At 41.7% G+C, this 23797-nt stretch overlaps 1 protein-coding gene across 3 annotated transcripts; it reads right to left on the bottom strand.

The window, feature by feature from the left end:
- Positions 1-2354: 2354 nt before the first annotated feature.
- pacsin1b (protein kinase C and casein kinase substrate in neurons 1b) lies at positions 2355-23116 on the bottom strand. 3 transcript variants are annotated; one of them, XM_069691158.1, is made up of 10 exons: positions 18585-18680; positions 14265-14391; positions 10902-11058; positions 10052-10287; positions 9158-9313; positions 8502-8677; positions 8299-8419; positions 7692-7807; positions 7144-7340; positions 2355-3498 (listed from the first exon to the last, which is right to left on the bottom strand). In XM_069691158.1, exons 2-10 carry the CDS (start codon positions 14322-14324, stop codon positions 3470-3472), a joined length of 1248 nt encoding a protein of 415 aa, XP_069547259.1. In that variant the 5' UTR covers positions 14325-14391; positions 18585-18680; the 3' UTR covers positions 2355-3469. The 3 variants fall into 3 exon arrangements, with proteins under 3 accessions (XP_069547259.1, XP_069547258.1, XP_069547257.1); XM_069691157.1 differs by lacking the exons at positions 2355-3498; positions 18585-18680 and adding exons at positions 5039-6075; positions 23012-23116; XM_069691156.1 differs by lacking the exon at positions 2355-3498 and adding an exon at positions 5039-6075.
- Positions 23117-23797: the final 681 nt, after the last annotated feature.

Here is a 23797-nt window from a genome sequence, read left to right as displayed (position 1 = left end):
ATGTTTGAGCCCCAAAGTGTTCAAAATGAAATAAATAAATAAAGACTTCATGAAATTAACAATCTTGTGAATACATACAGACAAAATATGTAATACATATACAACATGCATACTTGCATACCAAGTTTATGTTGGTAATTGCCATGAAATGTTGCACAGCTGTTTATTGTCCCTGAAAGATGAATCCTAATGAGCTTTTCTGATTCTGCCTTTAGCGCCACCCTGAAGTTTTGCAGAGATGTTTTGAGTGAAATCTCTCAACAGTTGTTGACTGATTGCCAGAAATTCATGTTCCACTCAGAATGAACTCTACATCAAGTTTGAAACTGTGCCATCATCATGTTAAATTTCTAATTTGTCCAATTCTTTAATTTATGACCAAACAACAGCAGAGCTGCTCATATTCCCATCAAGCTTCCATAAATCCAAGAAGTGATGTGAGATTAGCTCCATCAATAATGAAAGAAACAGGACTTTTAATTATGATTAGCTGAGTCTTAATTGGATTATTCACTATTTCACATGTATTTTGTCTGAATTTATTCATGATGATTTATTTCACGTTTATTTCTGAATACTTTGGGTGTTTATATTTAACACCAATTTGATTCTTACGACACTGCTTACTATTTTGATCTGGTAATTGTCTGCCTGAGCAAGGACACGTTATCCAAGCTTCAAACAGGACTCAATAATGTTTACTTTTGAACTATCTCTGGGCCACACCTAACTACTTAAAGAGTTTGTGGTGCATATAATGTGTGTTAAATACATAATAAATTGTATTACCTTTTAATGTGTGTTCTTGTCTGTTTTTTATTGACATGTTTTCCCATCTCTGACTGGTTTTTCTTTGACAAAGTCCAACAGCTTTTAAGTCGTGTGGTAAGTCTGAGGTTGGACATCTGCCAGATGTGAGCGATACCTTGAGCTATGTGCGGCAGATTCATTTAGCAGATAAAAATACTTTCCTCTTCATGGTTGATGGTAAACAGTATTAGGTGACAAAATGTGACTGTGCTATATCTGTAAATCTTTTAGTCATCAACATCATGGGGAAATGATAGTTCAAAGATAACAGTGTTACAGAGAATAAATAATGTCTCTTCTGTGCTTACAGACTGTGAAAGGCCTCACCCAGCTCTGATAACAACAGCCACCTCAACTCAAATTTCCCAAAGTTCCCTCCTAAAACAGCCGCAAGTGTCTCAAGTTTGCCACACATAGACTTGTATAAGCAAGTACTCAGGTCCTTTATTTAAGTAATGCACCACAGCGATGTAGAAATACTCAATTTCAAGTGAAAAATCCTGCATGAAAAATCCTACTCGTGTAAACTAGAGTTTTAGCACACACAAAAAAAAAAAAAAATGATCAAAGTATCAAAAGCACTGGTTTGTTTCCTCTGACTGATATTTTATTATATATCATTAAAATATTAAAAAGTGAAGCATCAGTGTGTAAGCAGCATGTTTCTGCTGCAGGTGGCGCTGTTTTATATCCAGTTTTATAAACAGGGACAACCGATAAAGGTGAAGGGTCCTCAGATCATTACTGGGAGAGAGCAGAAGAAAAAAAAAAGACGTTTTTAAGAAGACTTTAAGAAGAAGAAGAAGGAGGAGAAGAACTTGCTGGCTAACTCAGAGAGCATAGCTTCTTGAGCTCGTCTGCTGTCAAATTAACGAGCTAATATGAACAATGTACTTTATAATGAAAGAATTTGGCTTTATTGTTTATTTCAAGTACATTAATAGACAGTGAATTGAAGCATTGGGACGAACCCTCGCTCATTGGTAATGTTTGCTCGGGTGAGAGACAGTGACGTTGAAATGACGTCATCTGACACGCAGCATGCCAACATTCACTCAATAAACATGACAGATACGATGCGGATTCATTTATACCCCCCTCATTAGACTATAAATACTCGTGTTTCTGTGTTTGCCTTTTGTTTGACAGTAAAGCCAGAAGCAGGTGAGTGAATGGACCAGTAGTCAAGACAACATCCATCCCATAATGACCCCCCCCCCCCCCCACATTAGACACCTTGTGAAAGGACACTATGACCACATGTCAGCAGACTTCAATGAAACAAAAACATCTTTCTCTTACTGCAGCCATTCAACTTGTCAGAGTTGTTTTTGGTCATCATTTTTGGGCTCCCGATGTGACAATGATGTCAAAGTTATTCCTTCATTGCTTGATGATGTGGTGCCTCAGGTTTTTACTAACAAATGAAAATTGGGTATATCATATTGAAATCTGTGCTTTTTTTTCATTCTGAATTCTTGTATATTTTATTATAATGACGTAATATTAATATTATTTATTATTATTAGGCTACAGTGGACCCAGGTTATTAAGGGTGCTTAAGATGGTTGGTTAATGGGGACCTCTAGTGGTGGCATCTGATATTAAATTAAAAGTTGAACAGAGTGGTTCATCAGTTTCAACCTGTCAAAATTGTTTAAAGGGGAGGAAGCTGTATCTTTTTTTTAATTTTTAATTTAGTCTTTTGAATTGAACTCTTTTATCCCGAGTTTAATGTTCTTCTTTAATTATTGTTGTATTCTGCTATCAATCATTCTTATTTTTGCAGATATGTAAAGGTAATTTGCTTTTTTTCAGTTTATAAAATATAAAAGTTTATGAAATGGTTAAAATTTTGCGCAAACTCAACCAGCTATGGTAAAATACTACACATAAACACAATGATAGTAATTTATTGTGGTATTCAGAAAGGGGTCATTTGTTTACATGTTGTAATGAGTACTGAAGTACACTTTTACCAAAATGTCTTCGTACTCTTACTTGAGTGCCATTTTAGTGCAACACCTTTACTTCTTTCTACTTTCCTGAATACTTCTTTCAATTCCGACTTCGGCGAATTGAAACCACGTTACACATTTTTTATGTACAGAACACGTCACTTTGTTCGCTCCAATGACGACACATCTTTAAACTCCCATGTTTTTTTTTTTTTTTTTTTTTAATCTCAATCTCAAAGACTCCCACGTGCGCCTCAGTTTTCTGATGACATCTTTTTTTTTTATTTTTGTTTATGCAGATGTACAGGCACTACAGTTTGGAAATGACAGCACTATCCTAAAAGAGAGAGAGAGAGAGAGAGAGACAGACAGACAGCTCTCTCGTCCTCCAAACGTTTTCCTCGACATTGCAGTTATTGTTTCCAGTAGGAGCGACAGACAGAAAATAAATGAGCGTTTTGAGCATTTTTAGATATGATTTCCACTCCTTACTGTTTCACAGTGGATGCCGCTCTGGGACAATATCCTTGTAAACAGTCTCACTCTGTTTCAAATACAGTCAAAGGTACAGAAAGACAGTTAAGATGCTGAAGTTTTTAAAGTTATGTCATGTTCAATCAGTCAGAGAGGGTCTGCGTGACGTGTCGGTGTAAACTGATCTGGATAAGCTGGAGTCAGATTCTGTGGAGGCGAGCTCTCTTTCACTTTGTTGAAGATGGTGGTTGAGAGTCTATGGAGAAGCAGGGTGGTAGATTTTAGTCAGGCAAAACATAATTCACCACTCTGAATCAAGAGCTGAGAGTAGCAACACATTTGAAAGAGGCATAAACACCAGAATCAAGAGACATTTTCCCTCCCGGAGGCTGTAAAAATGAATTTCGTTCTTGCAGCAGAAAAGGCGATTGTCTCATCAATATTTCAGAGACGGATCCTCTTTCCGCTTTTCTCGTTGCAGCTTTCTGTCTGCATCAGTAAGAGAACACCTGCCTGCCTCGCCGACAAAAGATTTGTCTTCACCAACGTGTGCGGTTACCAGGAGTAACAAACCAATCTCACGTGACACCCACTGCAGCGCCACATGCACTCCTAATCTTTGTTTCGTGTCTAGTTTGATTTAGATTTTATGACTAAAGCAAAAATATATATATATATATATATATATATATATATATATATATATATATATATATATATATATATATTTTATAAGACCCTTAATACAGCCTACAATTTCCGGTGAAATAGATCATTATCATCATCATCATCATCTTCATCCTCCTGATAGCGGAGGAATTTTCATTTAATCAAGATTCAGTGTATAATTTGGTGGAAACAAATCGAGGCCGTGCGCTGGATCGGTTCAGATCAGAGCAGTAAACAGTGTGTGGGAGCATCAGCATGCACATAATCACAGGAGAAAGGAGCAGAGCGCTGATAATGCGGTGACTTGACATTCACTCATAGTAAATAAGTCTCTTCAACTGCTGAACAAAAAAAAAAACAAACAACCAACAACAACCTTGTGAGTGAAATGAAGCCAATCGCCGTACAAAACAGCTGCGAGCTTCTATTTCCGGGCAGGTTTTGTTCGCATTATTAACAAGAGAAGAAGAAACCGAACGGAGGTGATGGTTATAACAGGCACGTGGTTGTAGACAGGTGGGACGGCGGAGGTCAACGTAAACAATCCTTGCAGTGTTCGGGAGAGTGTACAGTATTTCCATTTCAAAGACGAGCTCTGCTGAGAGCGGCTGTGTGTTGTATTTATTTATTTATTTATTTATTTTTTTTACTGACGGTGAACTGTCTTTTATCTCGTTTCAAAATGCTAATTCAGTGACACGCCGCCGAGCGGAGCATGACAACTATTCAACGCGTTAAAGGAACAGTTCAACATTCGGGGAAGTAAGGTTTGATGCTTTCTCGCAGAGCGTCGGGTGAGAAGATCGACACAGCTCGGGTCGGCGTGGTAAATATGCTGCAGCGAGGAGATGTCAGCTCAGCTCTGTCTCTACGGCTGCATAACATTACATTACATTACATTTCATTTCGCTGACGCTTTTATCCAAAGCGACTTACAATAAGTAAGTCAGTACTTAACACTGACGCGTTTGTGTTTTCAAAGAGCATTTGTGAAAACTCTGCTCCATCAGAGTTACTGTCGCAACTGCCGACCGTGTTTCTAAGCATGTTGACCAACAAAGATACTGAACTGACGTCAGTATCTTTGTCTCGGGTTCGACGTGAACACGCGTCTCCGCAGTGTGATTGGATTCTCACCTCCCTGCTCTGTGAAAGGACAAGTAGATAAACACGCACAGAAAGCAGTTGACTCGACCGGCTTATTAATAACGCAGCGAGACATCCGCGCTCGCTCCGGCGTCGTTTTAACGCAACGTGATTTAACATAACACATTTTACATTTGAGTTTGTTGTTCGTAACCACCTCCGAATGTGGTCTGAGCGGATCGGACACGTCCACGCCTAAGAGCTGTCCCGCCTGTGGTCGGTTCATCCGGGACGAGCGTTAACGGCCGGGTTTGCTTCGTAGGCGCTGGAGTGCGTATTTTGGGTTTTTCATCTTATTTCCAATGTTTGCAACGAGGCTAAGATAACCGACCGAAGGCCGCGGCTTCATGTTTCTTCGTAGAAACACAAGAGTGACGTAAATATTCTCCTCTAACTCTCAGGAACAAAGCGAACGCACGCATTTCCCAAAATGTTAAACTATTCCTTGAAGGCTCAACATGTAAATTACGGAGAAAGAAAACACTATTCATTGAGAAAAAAAACAACAACTGTACAATACAGACGGTAAAAAAAAAAAAAAAAAGATTAAAATATATACATGAAATGCACAATGCATAGCTCATTCTTGCTATCCAGGCACAACTCACGATACCGTATCCATATAATGATGAGAGAACATACTGTATGGCATGTTAGAATCGCAACTGATATTAAACACACAAAAGAGACTGAAATGTTCTGCTTCGGTCGCAGTGTCTGGAGGTGATGTGGTCCTGAACTGATCTTGTTTCAGTAAAGTCTTGTCCGTGATCGGGACAGCTCACTGTGCCCGACGGGAAGAGGAAGCTTTACTTTGAAGTCTCTGGCAATGTGCAGTTAGTACCGGACGGTTCAGCCTGGGTTTGACCTCCGACGAGGCAAAGAACAGTTAGAAACAGCTACGTCAGCTACATCGGCTCCACGTAATTGGCTGGGTAAAGACCCAGCTGCCCGTTGTCTAGGCGACCTTTACACCAGCCCTGCTCATCCTCTTCCTCCAGCTTCATCAGCTCATCACCTTTATCGATAATCAGACAGAAATGTGCAGCAGCAGGAGATTAAGTTAAACATCGAAGAACAACTTTAAAGGAATAATCCACAAAAAAAAAAAAAATTGAAATCCTTGTTTTGAGTATTTAAAGGATAATTCCAGCGTATTTTCCTTTAACGTTGCTATTGTGGTTCAGCGGACCACACAAGGAGTCGCACAAAACAGCGTAGAAACAGATAGTCTGCCTCACACTTGTAAACAAACCGGTGTGTGTGTGTGTGTTAATTCAGTTAGCCAAAGGTGGCTAATTTCCGTGTTTACTTTCAGTCAGACCCGAAAGCAAAAGTTTCAATTGATTTGTTTAAAATTGACATTGTTTGGAAAGGTTGCACTTTTTACGACATGCACTGTTTTGTGTTACTCCTCGTTCCCTCGAGTTAGACCCATAGAGCCACAATATCCGCATTTCAAGCAGGACGATACATCAGATTAAACCATTTAATCCAGAAAGACATCTAAGAAAACATGACACGGACAATTCCTGCGATCATTCGCCCCCCTCCCTACCCGGCCGAGCCAAAGATTCACAAGATTTAAATGAATAAAATCAATATGAAAACAAGGAAAACGTTTTGCTGATGGAGGTTGAAGAGATTAGCAGCGGTTCTTTAGCAAGCAGCTGTGAAGCAAGCAGAGAAAAGGAACAAACGCGGATCTCGCCGTCGTTTGCTGTTTGAAATGGTAGAATGAAGGAAAGCAGCCATTGATTCATGTGGTGACTTTATTTCACAGCAAATACAACATTTGAACGTGTCCCTGTGTAAGAAAAACCCACTTATTTTCAGCCATTTGCTTTTTTTTTTTTTTTTTTTTAGTTTTAAGGGAACTAATTCAGAACTTAATCCAAAACCTTGAATTAACTATTTCGACTTCCAAACTCTGCTCGCCTGCTGAGTTTTCACACCCTCTCGTCGTGTTGTTCGGGCGTTAACGTCTACTCAATATGCGGCTCTAGTTTTTGTGGAAGTCAGTGTCGACTTGCCGTCTCGCAGAAAACCACCGTCGCCGCGGTGACGACAGAAACCGGACACTCACCCGCTTTGAAGCTGAGCTCGTCCTGCTCTTGGCCCTCGTAGTCGTACAGCGCTCTCACTCTCACGCCTTTGCCCGCGTCGTCATCGAAGGGGTTCGTCCCTCCGTTGGTGTCGTTGCCCGAGTTCGGTGCCGTCTGGTCCTCGTCCGACCACTCGGTGGAGGCCGTGTACGCCTGGTTCTTCTCGTAGCTGCTTATGCTGGAGGCAACGCGTTTCAGAAGCACGTTAACGATCCGTCTTTATGCCAAACTGTTACTGCGCCTCGACGATCGCTCTGCTGCCACTTTCACTGCCACCGCGCACTATTTTAGCTTCATGCCCTGGTTGCGAATATTTCGAGTTTCGTCGACTTGCGACTACGACAGTAATTCGATCACGGTACACGGATATCGGTCGTACACGTCCAGTTGTGGCTGTGATTCGAGATTACGGCAGTGAGGGAGGATGCTGGATACAGCGGATACAGCATGCAAAGTTTTGGGTGTTGAGACGATTATCTGGATATGATTTCGGGCATAAATTGAAGACGGGTAACGGATCATATTTTACCTTCCCTGGTCGGCCTGAGCGTGGTCTACTCCTGTCGTGACATTAGTCAGCATGACTCCATCAGTTCCTTTCTTTGACTTCTTCGAGATGTTATGGGTGAGGTCTGGGTTGTACTCCTGCAAAGAATTGAGACAAAACATGTTGAGATTTAGATTTTTAAGCGCTGCACAGGGTCGGTTGTTCTTCCAGGTATCACTCGGGATGATACAAATCAAGTAAAACTTCATTTGAGTTCCATTAACAAGTTCATCAAAGCTGGTACAGGAAAATCAGTATTAAAGGAATCGTTTAAAAGTTTAGGAAGTATCGTTATTTCCTTTTAATTGGGGAGATAGATTGGAGAAAAGCTCGCTGCCGCCCCCCCGTTTCAGTCTTTATACTAAGCTAAGCTAGCCGGCTTAAGTCCGTTGCTTCACATTCAGCGTACTGACAGAAAGTAGGATCAGTCTTCTCATGATCACGTGATGCTCTTTTGCATGAATTCCAGTCAGTGTTTTCTTAAAATGTCAGACTATTCCTTTAATGGTTGGCCAGTATACAGCAAAACTCCAATTTCCAGTGTTGATATATTATCATCAAACTGCAGCCCGATATTGTATGTTTGTACCTCAAACTGCGGCCAGTTCATATGCATGCCGGGGCCGTGGCTGTTGCTGAACCACTTCAGATCTTCTTGTGCGCTGGCTGATGTGATGGTGCGTTCAAGGTCACTGTATACTGTAGCATAACTGTGAACAGACAGTGAGGATTTAGCGTGCGATTGGCAGGTGACGACGTCTCGTCGTACAAACGCTTTCAGACGCGTCGCACCTTTGGTTCTCCGTGAGGTTGAGGTGGCGTTTGACATCCAGGAGCACCTCCCTGAGGAAGCTCAGCCTCTTCTCCTCGAACTGCTGGCACTGGTCGAACATCTGCTCCATGTTCTCCATGTACTGAGGGGTGCACTTACTCAGCTCTTCCAGAGCCTTCTCGTACTTCTCCTTCGCCTGGTTTGTGACACAAAAAGAAAGACGCACTTAGAAAATGATTCCCAGGAAATGTTTGCAACACTATTCTTTATGGCTTTTTGTGTTAAATGGTCAAACCCGTAAAACGCATCTGGACTTTAAGGTGTATTTGTCGAAACGCGTCAAAAGACACGAGCCTACTGATCCTCTGAGCTGCTTCTGTAATGGATCGTAGGTTGCTACTCTATCAACTTCGGGAGGGGCAGTATGAATGTGTTGTCAGGCGCTAAACAGAGCCGTCGGTCAGGGGTGTGAAGGTTGAGGCAGTAAAAGGTGTACCAGAGTCCACGTCGGGAGGAGTGAAGGAGAGATATAAAAGGGTTGAACTGGCATTCAGTCACACATTAATAATTCTACGCTGACTCCAACTACGCTGCCGGCTGATTTGCCTTTGGCTCAATTGTCGTAAATATCTTTTGCGTAATGATGATCGACGGGCCAGTTGTGTGACGTTCTCACCTTCTGAGAGTCCTGTTTGCACTTGTCCACTTTCTCGTGGAGTTTCTTCTGCTGCTCAGCCGCCACAGAGGCCTCTCCCTTACTGTTGGCCTCTCTGGCGGTGGCCAGCTTCTCCTCCTTGCAGGCCATGTGGTACGACTTCTTGGCAGCCTCAAGCTGAACAGAAAATATCATGAATAAAGCCTCTGATCGGGTATTAACAAGCCATAAAGAAGTGAGAGCTGTAACGAAAGATTATTTTCATTATACATAAATCTTCTTGTTTGATCAGTTAATCGTTTAGTCCATGAAATGTAAGATTGTTGATTATTTACTTGATTATTTTTTAACTAATCTATTTGACTGACTCACCTCTACAATATAGCAGAAAGTATATCATTTAAATTGTTATGATTAATCTTCTACTTGAACTATTGTATATAAAGTGACCGCAACACAAAGTGATGACTAATTTCTTTACTAGCTGTAAACAAATTCTCTTCCTGTTCAAGATGCGTCTCATAGTAATTCTAGCTGAAGATAAAAGACATAAAAGGCCACTTTTTCCAAATATATTATTATTTTATTTTTTATTGTCTGATCGTAGTCATGCACATAGTTTTATTTTTATTTGTGAAATCCCTGCTGCCAACTTATCAAAACACAACAGCAACGTGTCAACAATTCCCAGTGTTACTGATGAAATCTTTCTCAAAGATGGAGATTTCAAAACCTCAGCAGGTAAAACAAACGGCTAAACCTCCAGTTGACCAAATTAGAAAACCTTCTTGTAGTTTGTGCGAAGTGGCCCTTTAAAATAAGTCTTTGTACAGTCTAATAGTAATACCCACTGTGTCGTACATTGGTGTACATTATGAGTAAAAAAAATAAATAAAAAATTGCACACTCCCTCACCTCTTTCAGCTTCTTGGCCCAGGGTTTCTGGGCCTTCTTAAAGCCCTCGTCTGCCTCTTTGGTTTCCTTGAATCCTCCCATCATCTGTTTGTGGTACGAGTCTTTCTGCCAGTTCTTCACCTTCTCGAAGTCATTGTTGATCAGGTTGTTCTTCACATCGTGGTGAAGATCGCTCACCTTCTCCGCCTCCGCCATTACGGCCACCCAGGCTCGCTCTACTGTGCCGTACTGAGGCCCTGGTGGAGAAATAAGAGTGTCAGTAAGGCACTAAAGCCTCATTTCAACACAAAAACAACACATGTGCAGTGTTGTGCAAACGTTTTAGGCACTATAGATGTTTGAATCCATCAGGCAACATGGACGCGTAGGCTCGGTTCCAGATCCATTGTGCAGCATTAAAAGGAGCCAAAACATACAACCGTGAAGAGGAAGTCAAAAGAGCTATCTTCAGAGACATGAAGAACAAGGAGTCCTTTAACAGACTGTTTGGCCCCTGAAGGGCCCCGATCTCAACAGCACAGAGTTAGTTTGAGATGACATGGAGAAAATACAAACCAACTGAGACGAAAAGCTTAAATCCAAACGAGAACTGTGGCAATTTCTGCAAGACAATCACAACAAGCAACCTGCCGAGTACCTTGAAATCTGTGATCAATTGTGCTCACTAGAATTGGTGCTGTTTTAAAAAGTGCTCACAACAAATGCTGCTTTGATTCAGGTTTTTCCATTTACTGCACTTTTTAAAAAAAATTTTTTTATCACGCTTGCTGATAAATAAAACACACATATTTATTATTGGGGGGGGGGGGAAATGGAAGACTTGTCGATATGAGTGTGAAGCACTTCTTACCTTTGTCGACCAGCTGCCTCCATCTCTTGGACCACTCGGTCAGCTGCTGCGCGTAGGATTTCTCGATTTTGGCCCGTTCCTGGATGCAGCTCATCACGTCATTGCAGAGCCGATGACCATCGTCAATCCGCTTCACCGTACGTTTGTAGTTCCCAACCTAACATAAAAACAAAGGAACGTTATGTTACAATCACTGCAAACAAGTATTATTACATACTACTATTATTACAATTCATATTATTAAGTATCACTTGTTTTTCTTAAGATTCCTTCTTGGATGTTTTCAGTTTTAGGCTTCTGAGTCGAATCAGAGGTCATAAGTTTGCAGCCCTTTGTTTAATGGTAACAAACAAAAAGGAAGCAAACCACCGATAGTTTGTTGACTGTTTGCTTCTACACTTTTCAAACCATATAGTCAGAAATTTGAGGTTTCTTAATTTAAACTGTGTCAATAAATTAGTTTAAAGTTGGAGAGAGGGGCATGTAGAAGGTCTTCCTGAGTTGGATAATCAAAGCTCTACTCTGTGATTTAAGCATTTAAAAAAAAAAAATCAAACACGTCTTCAGATGCCTTTTTGTTTCTTGTAAATTATCTACAAATTATGACTAAAAAAAAAGTCTCTAAAGGTATTATCAGCCAGAAACCTGCTGTGTGTCTATCTCTCTCTCCTCATTTACCTTCACACTTCAATAAAGGTGAAATACTTCAAAATATACTGTTTATGTAAACAAGAACAATATTCAATATTTGCATACATACTATCTCATTTAAATAACAAAAGTTTCAAGTTATAATTATGGCTAACTATAGATTTTGTATTATATTATTGAAGGACTCAAACTGCTCTGTACTACTACTGTTAGAAAGATTTTTGCGCAAGAGGCTGCTTGCACAAACATCACACGTTCAAACTCTCCTTTAGGCCTGCAGGTGATGCACTGAAGAGGCAGGAGGGATCAGCAGAAAGGACAATGCTGCTGCTGCTGCTGCTGCTGTTGCTGTGTGCGGAGTTATGCAATGAAAGCAGGGGGTGTGTTAATGTCATATAATTTACAACTCTCTCTGGACGCAGAAGCAGCAGCAGCAGCAGCAGCAGCCTCCCAGAGAGCTGATAGCTTTGCCCAGAGACAGAGCCAGAGGGAAAAAGAGAGGCTGAAACACCATCTTGCTGCATTCATTTCACACCTGTGTGACAGCAGACAAAAGACCTCGTCTTTGCTGAATGCATAATAGACGTTTACCCATAACTCGCTCGGAAAATGACACTCAGAAAAACCTCCGATTTGTACTAAACGGAAGCAGCTGGGGGACAAATGATTGTATTCAACACCAGGCCTCAGCTTCAGCCGAGTCAGCGATCAGCAGGCAGCACTGCAGCAGCTCCACAGTGATGCAGTGACTGACTGTGATGAAGTGGCTGCGTGCTGTAAGCGAACACCTTTTGCTGCTCCAGTTGATTCCTGAAAACACTGGCAGGCTGAAGAGACGCGATGAGGACAAAGTACTATAGAGTCTGAGAGAAAATTGATTATAAAACCTGCATGTATGAAGTGACAATAACTTTGTCTTCAGCGCCCGCTGAGTGAATTTATCAAACACACAGCTGTAACTGAACATGGAGCAACGTGACGGTGTGTATTCTCTGTGGCTTCAGATAAGGTGAATGTTTTCCTGCTTTGAGTCACCGGCTCTCATATATAATGAATGGGCTTTTGGGAACTTGCGTCTCAAATTACCTCGGACTGTTTGCGCTTAGTTGTTGTTGGTGATGTAATCTTAGGGGAGATACTCAGTGCAACATACTGTCAACTGAGAAATCAACTTCATTGATTGTTTTGACAATATTTTGATAGAGTACTAATTAGTGAAATCATTTTCTACAAAAAAAAGCCAAATATTCTCAACTACCATCTTCTCAGTGTTATTAGTATTTTGCTTTTCTTTGTTCCTGAATTTCCGCATCGCAGTTGTACGATTTGCCGATCAGTCAAGATGCAGTTTGCGTCCACGTCTGCATACTTAACATTAAAGGTGGATACTTTACATGAATAGGATTAAATCAACCGCAGTACACATTTGTATGCAATATTGTCATAACTAGTGTGAGAATTGTTATGGCCACAAATGTGTTTTGTGAGTGACCTTTGACCTTTCACCACCAGTATAATAATAATAATAATAATAATAATAATAATACTACCAGGACTACTTGTGTACCTGCCTGTTTTGGACCTCTTGCATGATTTAGGTTTTTTTTTTCCTTTTGCCTGTCTGTTGGCTTCACCAATCACCTGACCCCCTTACCTGCTCTCACCTGCATTACCTTTTATTTGATCAAAGCTGAACTATATCAATTTTATAATATTCTTTTTCTGAATTGTGACAGATGCAAGCAGTTTCTTCCTACCTTTAAACAAGAGACAGTGTAGAAGCAAATGAGTGCGTCGGACAACACGTACAATGTAGTTGTCATTGCAGTGGTTGGAGACAAATAGCAGCATCACTTTACCAAGCTCAAGACTCCAACGATGGAGAAGCCAGTACAACTTCAACCTCAAAAAAGCTGAGACACCATCGATCAAAGTTGATCACAGTTCTAAAATCTGCGCACATAAAAGTCTGCATGGACAGTTTTACATCTACTGGGAACAAACTATCCCATTAACAAAGATAATCACCTCCAAACCAGTTTTACATTTTTTTTTCCTCCAAAAATATGATTCTTGGTGGGAGGGAGGGGATGGGTGAAGAAAGGAAGACAAACTTCACTGGCAATAAGGTTGAGGTTTGGTAAAAAAAACAAAACAAACAAGTTCAACTAAACTAACGTGTTTAATTTCATAAGTATCTCTTCCATGTAGAAACAAGACGGCATGAAGGCAGGATGTGATTAAATGTTATAAACAGTCACCTTGACTAAGAGCTCTATCAGAGATTAAAAAAAAATTAAAAAAATGACAGAGTGCCACTGTAGTGACATTAGTATTTTCAATGTTGCATCTATTTGACTTATTTTTTTTTTTTAACAGTTGCTAAAATAAATATGTAGCTGACTCACTCAACCCATTCATAAGTAATGGCACCAAAACGTAGCAGTTTTATCAGCAGTGATGTGTCATCAGCTGATGTGTGCGCGGAGCACTCGGAGCACAGTGATCTAACCCTCTCGATAAATCTGACGCCGCGTGTACAGACGAGCACACGCCTGATTTGCGCTGCGCACGCAGCTGATAAACGAGGCCTCGCGTCTCTGCTCTCGCCTCCCAGATGAAGCCGGGTTCACCCAGAGTTCATCGCCCGGCGGCGTCGCCGCCTCCCTGTTCGCTTTAATCCGTCACAATTCCCGTCCTGTGCTGCCTCACCTCCCAGAAACTGTCGGTGGTCTCCTCCTGGCTGGCGAACTCATCGAAGGCTCCAGACATGGTCCCAGGTTTTGGCAGGGTGGCTTCAGGCTGTCGCGGTCTGCAGCAGAGTAACGCTCCTCATGCACTGTGAGAAGACGAGCACAGAGGAATTTAAAACACCGAGACTGTGAGCGGCGTCAACAGCCGGATACGTGAGACGCATTGAAAGGTCAGATCAGAACTCCCTCTGAATTTAGAAATATGATTAGAAGCTGCAAATAAGGTAGACGGATGCGCAGCGTCTACGGTAATCTGTTAAATAACACTTTCTTCCTAAATAGTGCCGTGATGAAGCTGCGATTTAAAACAAGCTTGTGCATGTTTTAGTTTCAGGCCATCACTGCAGCTCCTGCGCTCGCAGCAGTGTCGTCTTCACCTAAAAGCTTTGTTCAGGCGAATGTGATACTTTCAACTGTGATGTCACATATTTTAAAGTGGACGCAAAATACTGTAACCAGGAGGAAAGGCAGTGAACCACCCACAGGTTGACAGTTATGCAAGATGCCCAGAAACAATTAACCACAGAGCATAAATAAATGTAAAGCTGCATTTTAAAGAACGGCAGGCAATTTCAAACTAAAGCCAACGACAAATGTGTTGTTCGATCGAAACCCTTCAAAATAACTTCTTTATGTTGCTCATTTTGTCTATCTAACTGTCCACAAGCCGAGGATAACAGTCATGCAAAACGCAGAAAAGCAAGAAATACATACAACTGAGGATCCAGAATCAATGAATGGAGCATTTTTCTGCTAGAAAAAAAAAAAGGACTGAGATGAGATATCGATTATCACAATAGCTGCTTTTAATTTCCTGTCGACGGACTGGTGGATTATTTGTTGCAAAAACGAACATTTATTTTTGAATTGGTCATTTAATCTTTAAAATGTCAGACAACAGTGATGAACTCATTCAAATATCCCATTACAATAAAATACAAGTGAGTCAGCACCAATATAATCTTCTTTAAATCAGACAATTAGACCAACGTGCACAAATTTGCCGACAGAGTCGGTAGGTAATAAAACGCTAAAACACATAAGTACAAAGTCCAAACAAGGAAACGCAAAGAGAGATCGCCGTCAGGAGAATTCCAAAGTTCACCGACGGAGTGTTTAACTTTCATCCTTTCCACACACTGATATCAGGTGAGCTCGAGAAAACCACAATCACCTTCATAACCTGAGCGCTTGCATCTTTTTCTCTCTCTGTTCCTCTGTGACGACCGTCAATAGACGTAATGACTCGCTATTCATTTTCGGGGGGCAAAGACTCGGCCAGCCTTTATCGGAACAACGTTGCGTAATTTCTGAATAATCTTTGCTCGTTCTGGTCAACGAAAATCCTCCCAGGGCCTCACGGGAACAGCTGGAACTAATAGTTGTGACATGATTGCGAATGATAATAAAAGAAGCTCAAATTAGGGCAGAAAATAAGGTCCAACTTCAGCAACGTTTCAGTGAAATAACGGAGTAAAGACACGGGAAGGCTAGTAGCGCCAACATTATCCTCACGTCCACCTCCACCTCTTTGACTTCAGTTCACAACACTGCAATTTTAAACAGGACGAAGAGTCCACACAGCCGACTGATATTTTGATGACCTCTCAGTACAAGCTAATTGGCTGTTGCCAAGGCTACATATCACAGTTTTATTAAACCTACTCTGTTCCTGTCAGAATATCTTTATATCCTGACTTTGGCAGTAGCTCTCTTTATTCTGTTTTGTTCCATTCAACAACTTCAACTAAAAGTCTTGAGTGTAAACTGTTCAGTGGAAAACCACAAATCTATTTAGCCAGCAATAACGCACCAATTGGTTGCCTTATGAAAGTCACAATCATTGTAAAAATAAGTAATTTGATTCATGATTTCAAAACAAAACAAAAGATAAACATTAAAAACGAGGTAACCAGGTGTTTCACAAAAAAAAAAAAAAAAAAATCGATCTGATTTTGGTTTTCAACATCATTTATGATGAGCTTACAATAAAGCACCACATCAGTGTTTCATATTGTTCACAATAACGTTTTATAAAACACTATATCAGTTTGAGTTAGACTTCTAACTTTGAAAAAGCTGAAGTAAAGCTCATTTTCGCTTTTGTCGTAGTTTTAATATTCTTTTAAAGTTCAGGTTTGAGTTGAGAAAATCTCATTTTTGTCAAGAGAACACGCTCTACACTCTAAAAAGAACAATCTCAGTAGTTTTCAACCTGGATCTTATTCTTGTATTGGTGGCCTTTCTTTCTCCACGGTAGAAAATTGGGAAACAAGTCCAGTAAATGAATGTATGAGGCTAGCTGCACGAGCCTCCTCGAGCTGTCTAAATAAACTTTCATTTTTACAGAAATTCGTTTTGAACACTTGTGTCTGAGTCTGACCAGAAGGCTTCACCCTGAATCAGCTATCACAGCTAAAACCTGCGCAGCGAGGTGCTCTGAGGGAAACCAGGCGACTCGCCTCTGTATGAGCTGTTTGTTTGTTCCACTGCACACGATAATGTAACAAATAGGACATCATTTTATTGACTTTGGATAACACTAAAGGTACACAGACTTGGTACAAGAAAGAGATGAACGGAAGATGTATTACAAAACAGTAAGACGTAAGATATAATGTGCAAGACAGCAGAAACAAAAACAAAAACACAACACACAAACAAACAAACAAACAAACCACCGAACCGAAATGCAGATCAAGATCAAATGCAAAGTGGAGAAAGAAAATGAACTGGAAAACAAACGTGAGATAACAACAAGGCCTGGAGGTGCTATCAGAGGAGTGAAATGCCAGCTGCCGGTTTCATCGAGCGTCAGCTGGAATACAAAATATTATCAGACACATGATACGACTGACAGCTTTATATAGGGATTTGTTCTGTTATCTTTTATTGATACACTGGCTGAAAAACGTGAGGCGGTTTCTGCTGCAGGACTTCATTAAATAACCATCTAACGTGATGAACCACCGACTCTGTACATTAAGTGGAGAGTTTGGCATTTTGAGAATTTAGCTTTGGCTGTCTGAAACTCATTATATCATCCTCATTGTTATCCTCTTCTCTTACTAACTGTATGTTCAAAATAAATATATCCTAATCTAATCTACGATTTAATACTTGGCGAGAAAACAAATGACACATCTATTAAAATGTCCAACTTTTTTTTTTTTTTTTTAACGACTACAGAAGATTCCTGCTCAAAGTCGATATGAAAATCATCCATAATACGGAGATCGTCAGCGGTATCTGGGTGTCTTTTCCTGTGGATAATCCTCACTGGAGGCCACCAGCTGATTAGAGTAAGAAGACAGTGCCAATATTGTCTCGTAATGAGCAAAAAAAAAAATCAAAGCGATGAGGGCGAAATGTTTGATGCAGAGGAGACCGATATGAAACAATAGAAAGAGAAGCAGCGTTGATGTGTTTTGATAAGGGGTCAGGGGGAGGGGCGGGAGCTGCATGGGTATTTGGGTCAAACAAGGACCAAAGGATGGATGGAGCAACCCTTCTGACAATGAAAGGCAGAGAGGACACGAGAGAGAGAAGTAGGTGGGTTCCCCACCCAAAAAAAAAATAAAAATAAAATCTAAACTCCGGTTAATTGAGGGAAATTTCTACGCGAGTCTAAACCAGACAGTTCTGAGAAGAAGCGATGCAGCGTGGAGTAGAGATGTGGGTGTCATCATGCTTGGTTAATCCATTAGCTACATGCCGAGAGGGGGCTTTTGTTCAGGATAGCCCTTTGCTTGGCTCCTACAAAGGCAGATCGCAGCGTAGGAAAACCACATGACCAGCTTCTTCCACTTTTATTGTTAAAGCGAACAAGTAGCCTTAAAACTGAGACAGAAATGAGGACATAAATCTGACTGTATCTCTAAATTCAGTGCACGCCATCGATTGCGTTGATCATTGCAGGCAAACAAAAACACCAGTGCCCACTTGCAGCACACAAAACCTCAAACGCCGGCAGCAGCCGCCGAGGTTTACTCACCATCGCACCGCTTCGATTCACTCTTCGCCTTTCTCCTCTTCCATTAGACCAACCCGCAATCTCGGGAAACAACATCAACATCCTCATAGATGAGCATCGGGAATCCCCATCCCTCTAAAGCAAGTGCACGCGCATCAAAAAAGCACCACAACTACCGTCACGGTGAGCCAGCAGCATCAACACGTCAAGTGAGTGAGACCCCCAAAACAAAGGCCGTCAAGACTCCCCGAGAGAGAGAGAGGGAGAGAACGGGCACAGCCCCCCACAAAAACAACAAAAGCTTACCCCCAGTCCTCCATTAACAGCAGCTAAGGCTGTAGCTCGGAGAGAAGAGACACGTGGGCTCCTCCAGCAGTCAGCCCCTCTCCTCCTCCTCCTCCTTCTCCTCTTCCTCCTCGCCTCCCCTCCTGTCTGTTTATTTTTGCCCGGTGTGATCTGCCTGCTCTCCTCCCTGACTGACCGACTGGGCGACGGTGCATCAGCGGGCAGAGCAGGGGGACGAGGACCCGCTCACTCTAATCTCTGATCTGAGATCTTCCTCTCTGGAGTGCTGTGCAAAGTTTGTGTGTGTGTGTGTGTGTGTGTGTGTTTCTCAATGAGTGAGGGATAATCCTGTGGTGTTGTGCCTGAATGGCTCAGACAGAGCAGCAGGGTGGAGGGGCACATAGGAGGGGGAGAAAAAAGGGGTGGATTAGGTGGGCTGCTGTTTATGAGCAGCAGTGGAGATGCCCTGGTGTGGCTTCGTGGGGCGTTCGATGACCTGACTTTGATGGAACTGGAGGTGAGTGTGAACGATCAGACAGGTAGGGAAGGAGAGAGTATTTTAGAGCTCAAGCTAACTTTGAATTTATCAGGATTATACAAAACTAAAAGATCTGAGTGTCTCTGAGAAAGCAGCACTCACTGGGTGCTCCAAGACTATTTCATTAATTCTGAAGTTAATGATTGTGGATTTTTTTTTTTTATTTTTTTTTTTTAAAGGAAACACATTTTTTTTTATGACTTTGTGCCGAGCGGAAACCAATCGTAAAGTCACCCATTGATTTGTGCAAGAGGTGCATCTGACTCGATTTGATAGGGAACTGGAGGATACTTCGCCCCGCCCACCTGAAAACCTGACTGCCCCACAGGTCTGTCAATCAAACAGACACGCCCTCAAACATACCACTCTTTTAGGCCTAATAACTCATTGATGATGGGATTATTTTCAGACAGACCGCCAGAAAAAGAATAAGAAGGAGCGACTTTAGCAAATTACACTTTTTAATTTCGTGAGAGAATTTAAATGGGAGTCCATGAAGCGAGAGGCTTTTTGGAGCTGACCCCTAGTGGCCCTGGGTGGTATTGCACTGTATAGCACTTCCATTTTGGCTTGACTTGTTGGACCTGGAACTTGCTGAAATTGTTTAGATACTTTTATGTTTCTATTGTCTGAATGAGCAAAAAAAAAATTAAAAAAAAATAAACAAAATAAATAAAATAATTGTAGGTCATAATACTACTCCTGCGCTATACCTGAGAGATATTGCTCATCAGTTGTCTGTGTAACATTCAAAATGAGTGATCACAGAGGGTGTAAGTGGAAAAAGAAAGTTTCCATCTGGACTTTCCTGCCTTACAGCCAGTTACTTCACAAAACGTGGTTATATGACAAAACACAGAGAAAGCAAACAACTCCAAACTAATTCTTACTTCTTTCAGCTTTGTGTGATCATATTCTGAGGAGGAGGGAGGGAAGATCACTGTTAAAAAGCTGTAGAAGGTGGAAAGAGACTTTTTCAAGATTTGCGTCCAGTCCTTCAGATGATCAAATCGGCTGCATTGATTACACCATAAACTCCTTTAGTAGACTCCAGTAAAACACAAGTACTGCTTAAGTATTAGGACGTTTCCGGCTGAACATCTGATGGGTGGAGGAGATCCTAAGACAGATATACATAACCTGTTTGGAATTTTCATGACGGCCAGAGAGCCACGTATGTGCTGTTGACATGGCAGCCATAAAACAATTAATAATTAGCTTGTGAAATTCAGAGACAAAGTTAAGCTTTACAACTTTACTGCACGAGTAAAATGCCAAGCCAAATACAAATACAATGAATTCTAAATGTGTTGATCACATCAAAACACATTTGAATATTCCTCTTAACTAAAACTCCCATCCGCAGCTGTGAGGACTTTCACTGGAAGTGCCTGAAGGCCAGTCGTTATTCCACCACATCCAGAGCTTTCCAAACGCCTGTAGAGCAACTGAGAGAGACCTCTGTGACGGTCTCAGCTGCAGGCCGATCACTCTGCCAACCCGACTGGCATGAATCACTGACTGTCACAGATACACAAGACGCAGAGAGGGCGGCCCTGAGTCTCGGGCTGACTGTCTGCTTCTGTGAGTCGCAGACAGAACAGGTGAGGCGGAGGACAGACAGGCCACAGAGGGGACTGCTGGGGCGAGGATGATGATGATGATGATGATGATGTTGAAGACACCACAGCAGCAGAAGTGATAAAAACAAAAACTTTACAAGGTACGCAAAACTAAATTGTAGGTGAAATGCAAAAGGAGGCAGAACATGTTTTGATGTAAATGTACTTCCGTCACCTCCTCCCTCACATCTGCTCATTTAAAATCAAACTTCACTGTTTCAAAGAGACGTAGTGTTCCAGCTCTCTCCTCAATATCTTTCTACTGTGCACTGTCAATCAAAGGCAAACAATTATATACGATCTATAATGAATTATTAGACAGCCCCTGCTTGTGTTTCGTCCCGTTCAAACATCCTGTTATTACCAGAAAGATGCCACAGTTTAAAGCAAAAATTAGTCGCAGCATAATAAAACATTTTAAACCATTAGACAAGATGATTCATGAGTATAATCTTTAAAACACAGCAGGCCTCACTTGTTCTTCGAAAGCTTTGACACAGTGTAGAATGAGAATAGCTGCACACCCTGAATAATGGAAGAAACTGCATTTATTTGAACAAAGTCACTTCTGCGCACAACTTGTTTCATGCACTATTTTACTTTGGAGAATTGCTCCTCAAGCTCTCGGTGGAAAAAGAAGAGAAACTGTTTCAAAGTCAGAACTTCATACTGAATTTCTCAGTGACAGAAATTCAGTAAGAGAAGTAACTGCAAAGTATAGAAACAGCTTTAAAGATCTTCAACTAGGTCACTAAGTTTCCAGAAACTGATCAAACTTGTTAGTTTAGGTTTGAGGGAGAGCACAACGACAAAAAAAAAAAAAGATATTTGCATTAAAACGTTTTCAAAATAAGTGATTATTTGATCTTTGTGTGGACAGGTGAGGCCAAAACGTCAAACGAATCCCCGAACAAACGACTATTAAGAAATAGGCATTGAATGCTTGGTCAGACTTTTAGTCTTGTCCACCTATTCTTTTTGATAATATAATTTTTGGACCTAAATCTGATGAATGGGTCAAATAAAATACGGCTCTGACATGAGCAAAGTTACTGTACAGCGGGATAAATCCCAAAAATAGTTTTATTTTTTTAAAGGAATAATTGATTGCACAAAAACATGCAGACATTATTTCTCACTCCAGTCTCGCCCCGGTCTCTCCCCGGTCTCTCCCCAGTCTCACTCCAGTCTCACTCCAGTCCCACTCCAGTCTCACCCTAGTCTCACTCCAGTCTCACCCCAGTCTCACTCCAGTCTCACCCCAGTCTCACTCCAGTCTCACTCCAGTCCCACTCCAGTCTCACCCCAGTCTCACTCCAGTCCCACTCCAGTCTCACTCCGGTCTCACCCCGGTCTCGCACCGAAATTGACTGTTTACTTGACATTTGGTCTGACGAAAGCAGGCAAAATGTTTTAGACAGATGTTAAACATTTTCTGATGTCCTCCTTCTCCATGCAGCAGCAATGTGAAATACTCCATTGTAAAGTTAGAGAAACTATATAATTTGAATTTGGCGGGTATTTTTTACTAGATATGCACGTGTTATTGTGATGATGATGATGATGATGATGATGATGATGATGAAGGAGTATTCGGGTGCGGAACATGAATGTGAACTCAGGGCGTGGAATCGTACTTTGGCACGCTAACGATCAATCGTCCCTAATCCGGAAAGGCCCGCGTTTACTCCGACAGCCGCAAGATGTTATTTGATTATGTCACCGTAACCTTTATGAAGAAAAATAAATCAAGACTTAAGTATAATAACCATGAAACTCTGAAGAAATAGTGAGGAAATAAAAAGACAAGCAAATACTTCTGTTCATCCATCACACCGAATCTGAGATAAAAAAAATAAATAAAAAAAAGTCACAAACCCCCAAAAAAATAACAAAGGCGGTTTAGATTTTTTTAAAACAGTCGAGAAAAATGAGGTGAAACTTCGAGGAAAGGCAACCAAACAAACTCATCTCGCCTCGAACGTTTCCTGACGATCACGCGGCAGCTTTTAATTCAGTTTGAGAGGCCGTCTTGCTGGACAGAGATCAACTAATGACGCCCGCTACCTATGACGTCATCAGGTACCCTCGGACATCCTCCGGCTCTCGGTGGAGCGAACACCTCCGGTACGGTGGGACGTCGGCCACATTATTCAAAAGCAGCTCTTTCTCTTTCCCTTCAGGACAAACTCGCTGCTGCTGCCCTCATCACATTCCAGTCCTATATATAGTTCCCCATCCATCAATAATTCACTGTGCTGTGTAAACAGATAGATGAGATGACCAACCTGACTCACGCGGAGAAACTCTTTAAGGTTTGATTGTAATCTGGCGTCACTGTCAAGGCGCCGGGATCGTAAACCAAAGAGATGGATATGATACAGCTGCACTGTGACCGGACTGAGCAACAACTTTCTATCTGACGGGTTTTACATCTTGAGGACGGCTATTGCTACCTTTTTGGACTTCAAACTAAACCACAGATTGGTGTGTGACGCGATCAGTTTGTGAACTGTGTTGCTCCAGCCCTGCAAAAAAATGCCGAGCTCATGCCTCGGCTGAAAACATCGAACGTGTTCAGGTGGATAAAATGTGACCGAGGACAGAGAGCTTGCACGTCTCAGCTCAGCTGCTGTTATCGCCGAGGAAGCCTCAGCTCGCTATGTTTTTGTTGTGCCCTTCGCCGGTACAGATGTGTCCAGCTGTGTGAATGGAGAGCTCGTACACAGTTGAAACACTCCCGGAAGACTTTCCTCGATCAAACACGTGCAGAAAAACAACGGCGATGCAGTATGAAAGGAAGCTGAAAGCTATTTGTCGAAACAAACTCCTGCCGCCCGTATGTCTCCTTAATATTCATGCATCGTCAATGATACACGGGAGCGGACTTAAATGTGTGCGCCCGCGCTTCTAATTTTAGAAGCTTCAGCTTTTTTGCGGTGCAGTCGATGTCTAATTGATCAGTGGGAGCGAAAGGCGGGTCGCTAACTCGCAGGCCAATTATCCACGCAGGAAACATTGCCTCGGATGATCAACGGCAGAGCTGCATCTGTCTGCTCCCAGCTTATAAACCG

The sequence above is a fragment of the Brachyistius frenatus genome, unplaced genomic scaffold, assembly GCF_029030835.1.
Source record: "Brachyistius frenatus isolate BFR_SWC_R1_liver_20210118 unplaced genomic scaffold, ASM2903083v1 Contig_10, whole genome shotgun sequence".
Classification (NCBI taxonomy): Eukaryota; Metazoa; Chordata; class Actinopteri; family Embiotocidae; genus Brachyistius; species Brachyistius frenatus.
This window is presented reverse-complemented; position numbering and strand designations above follow the sequence as displayed.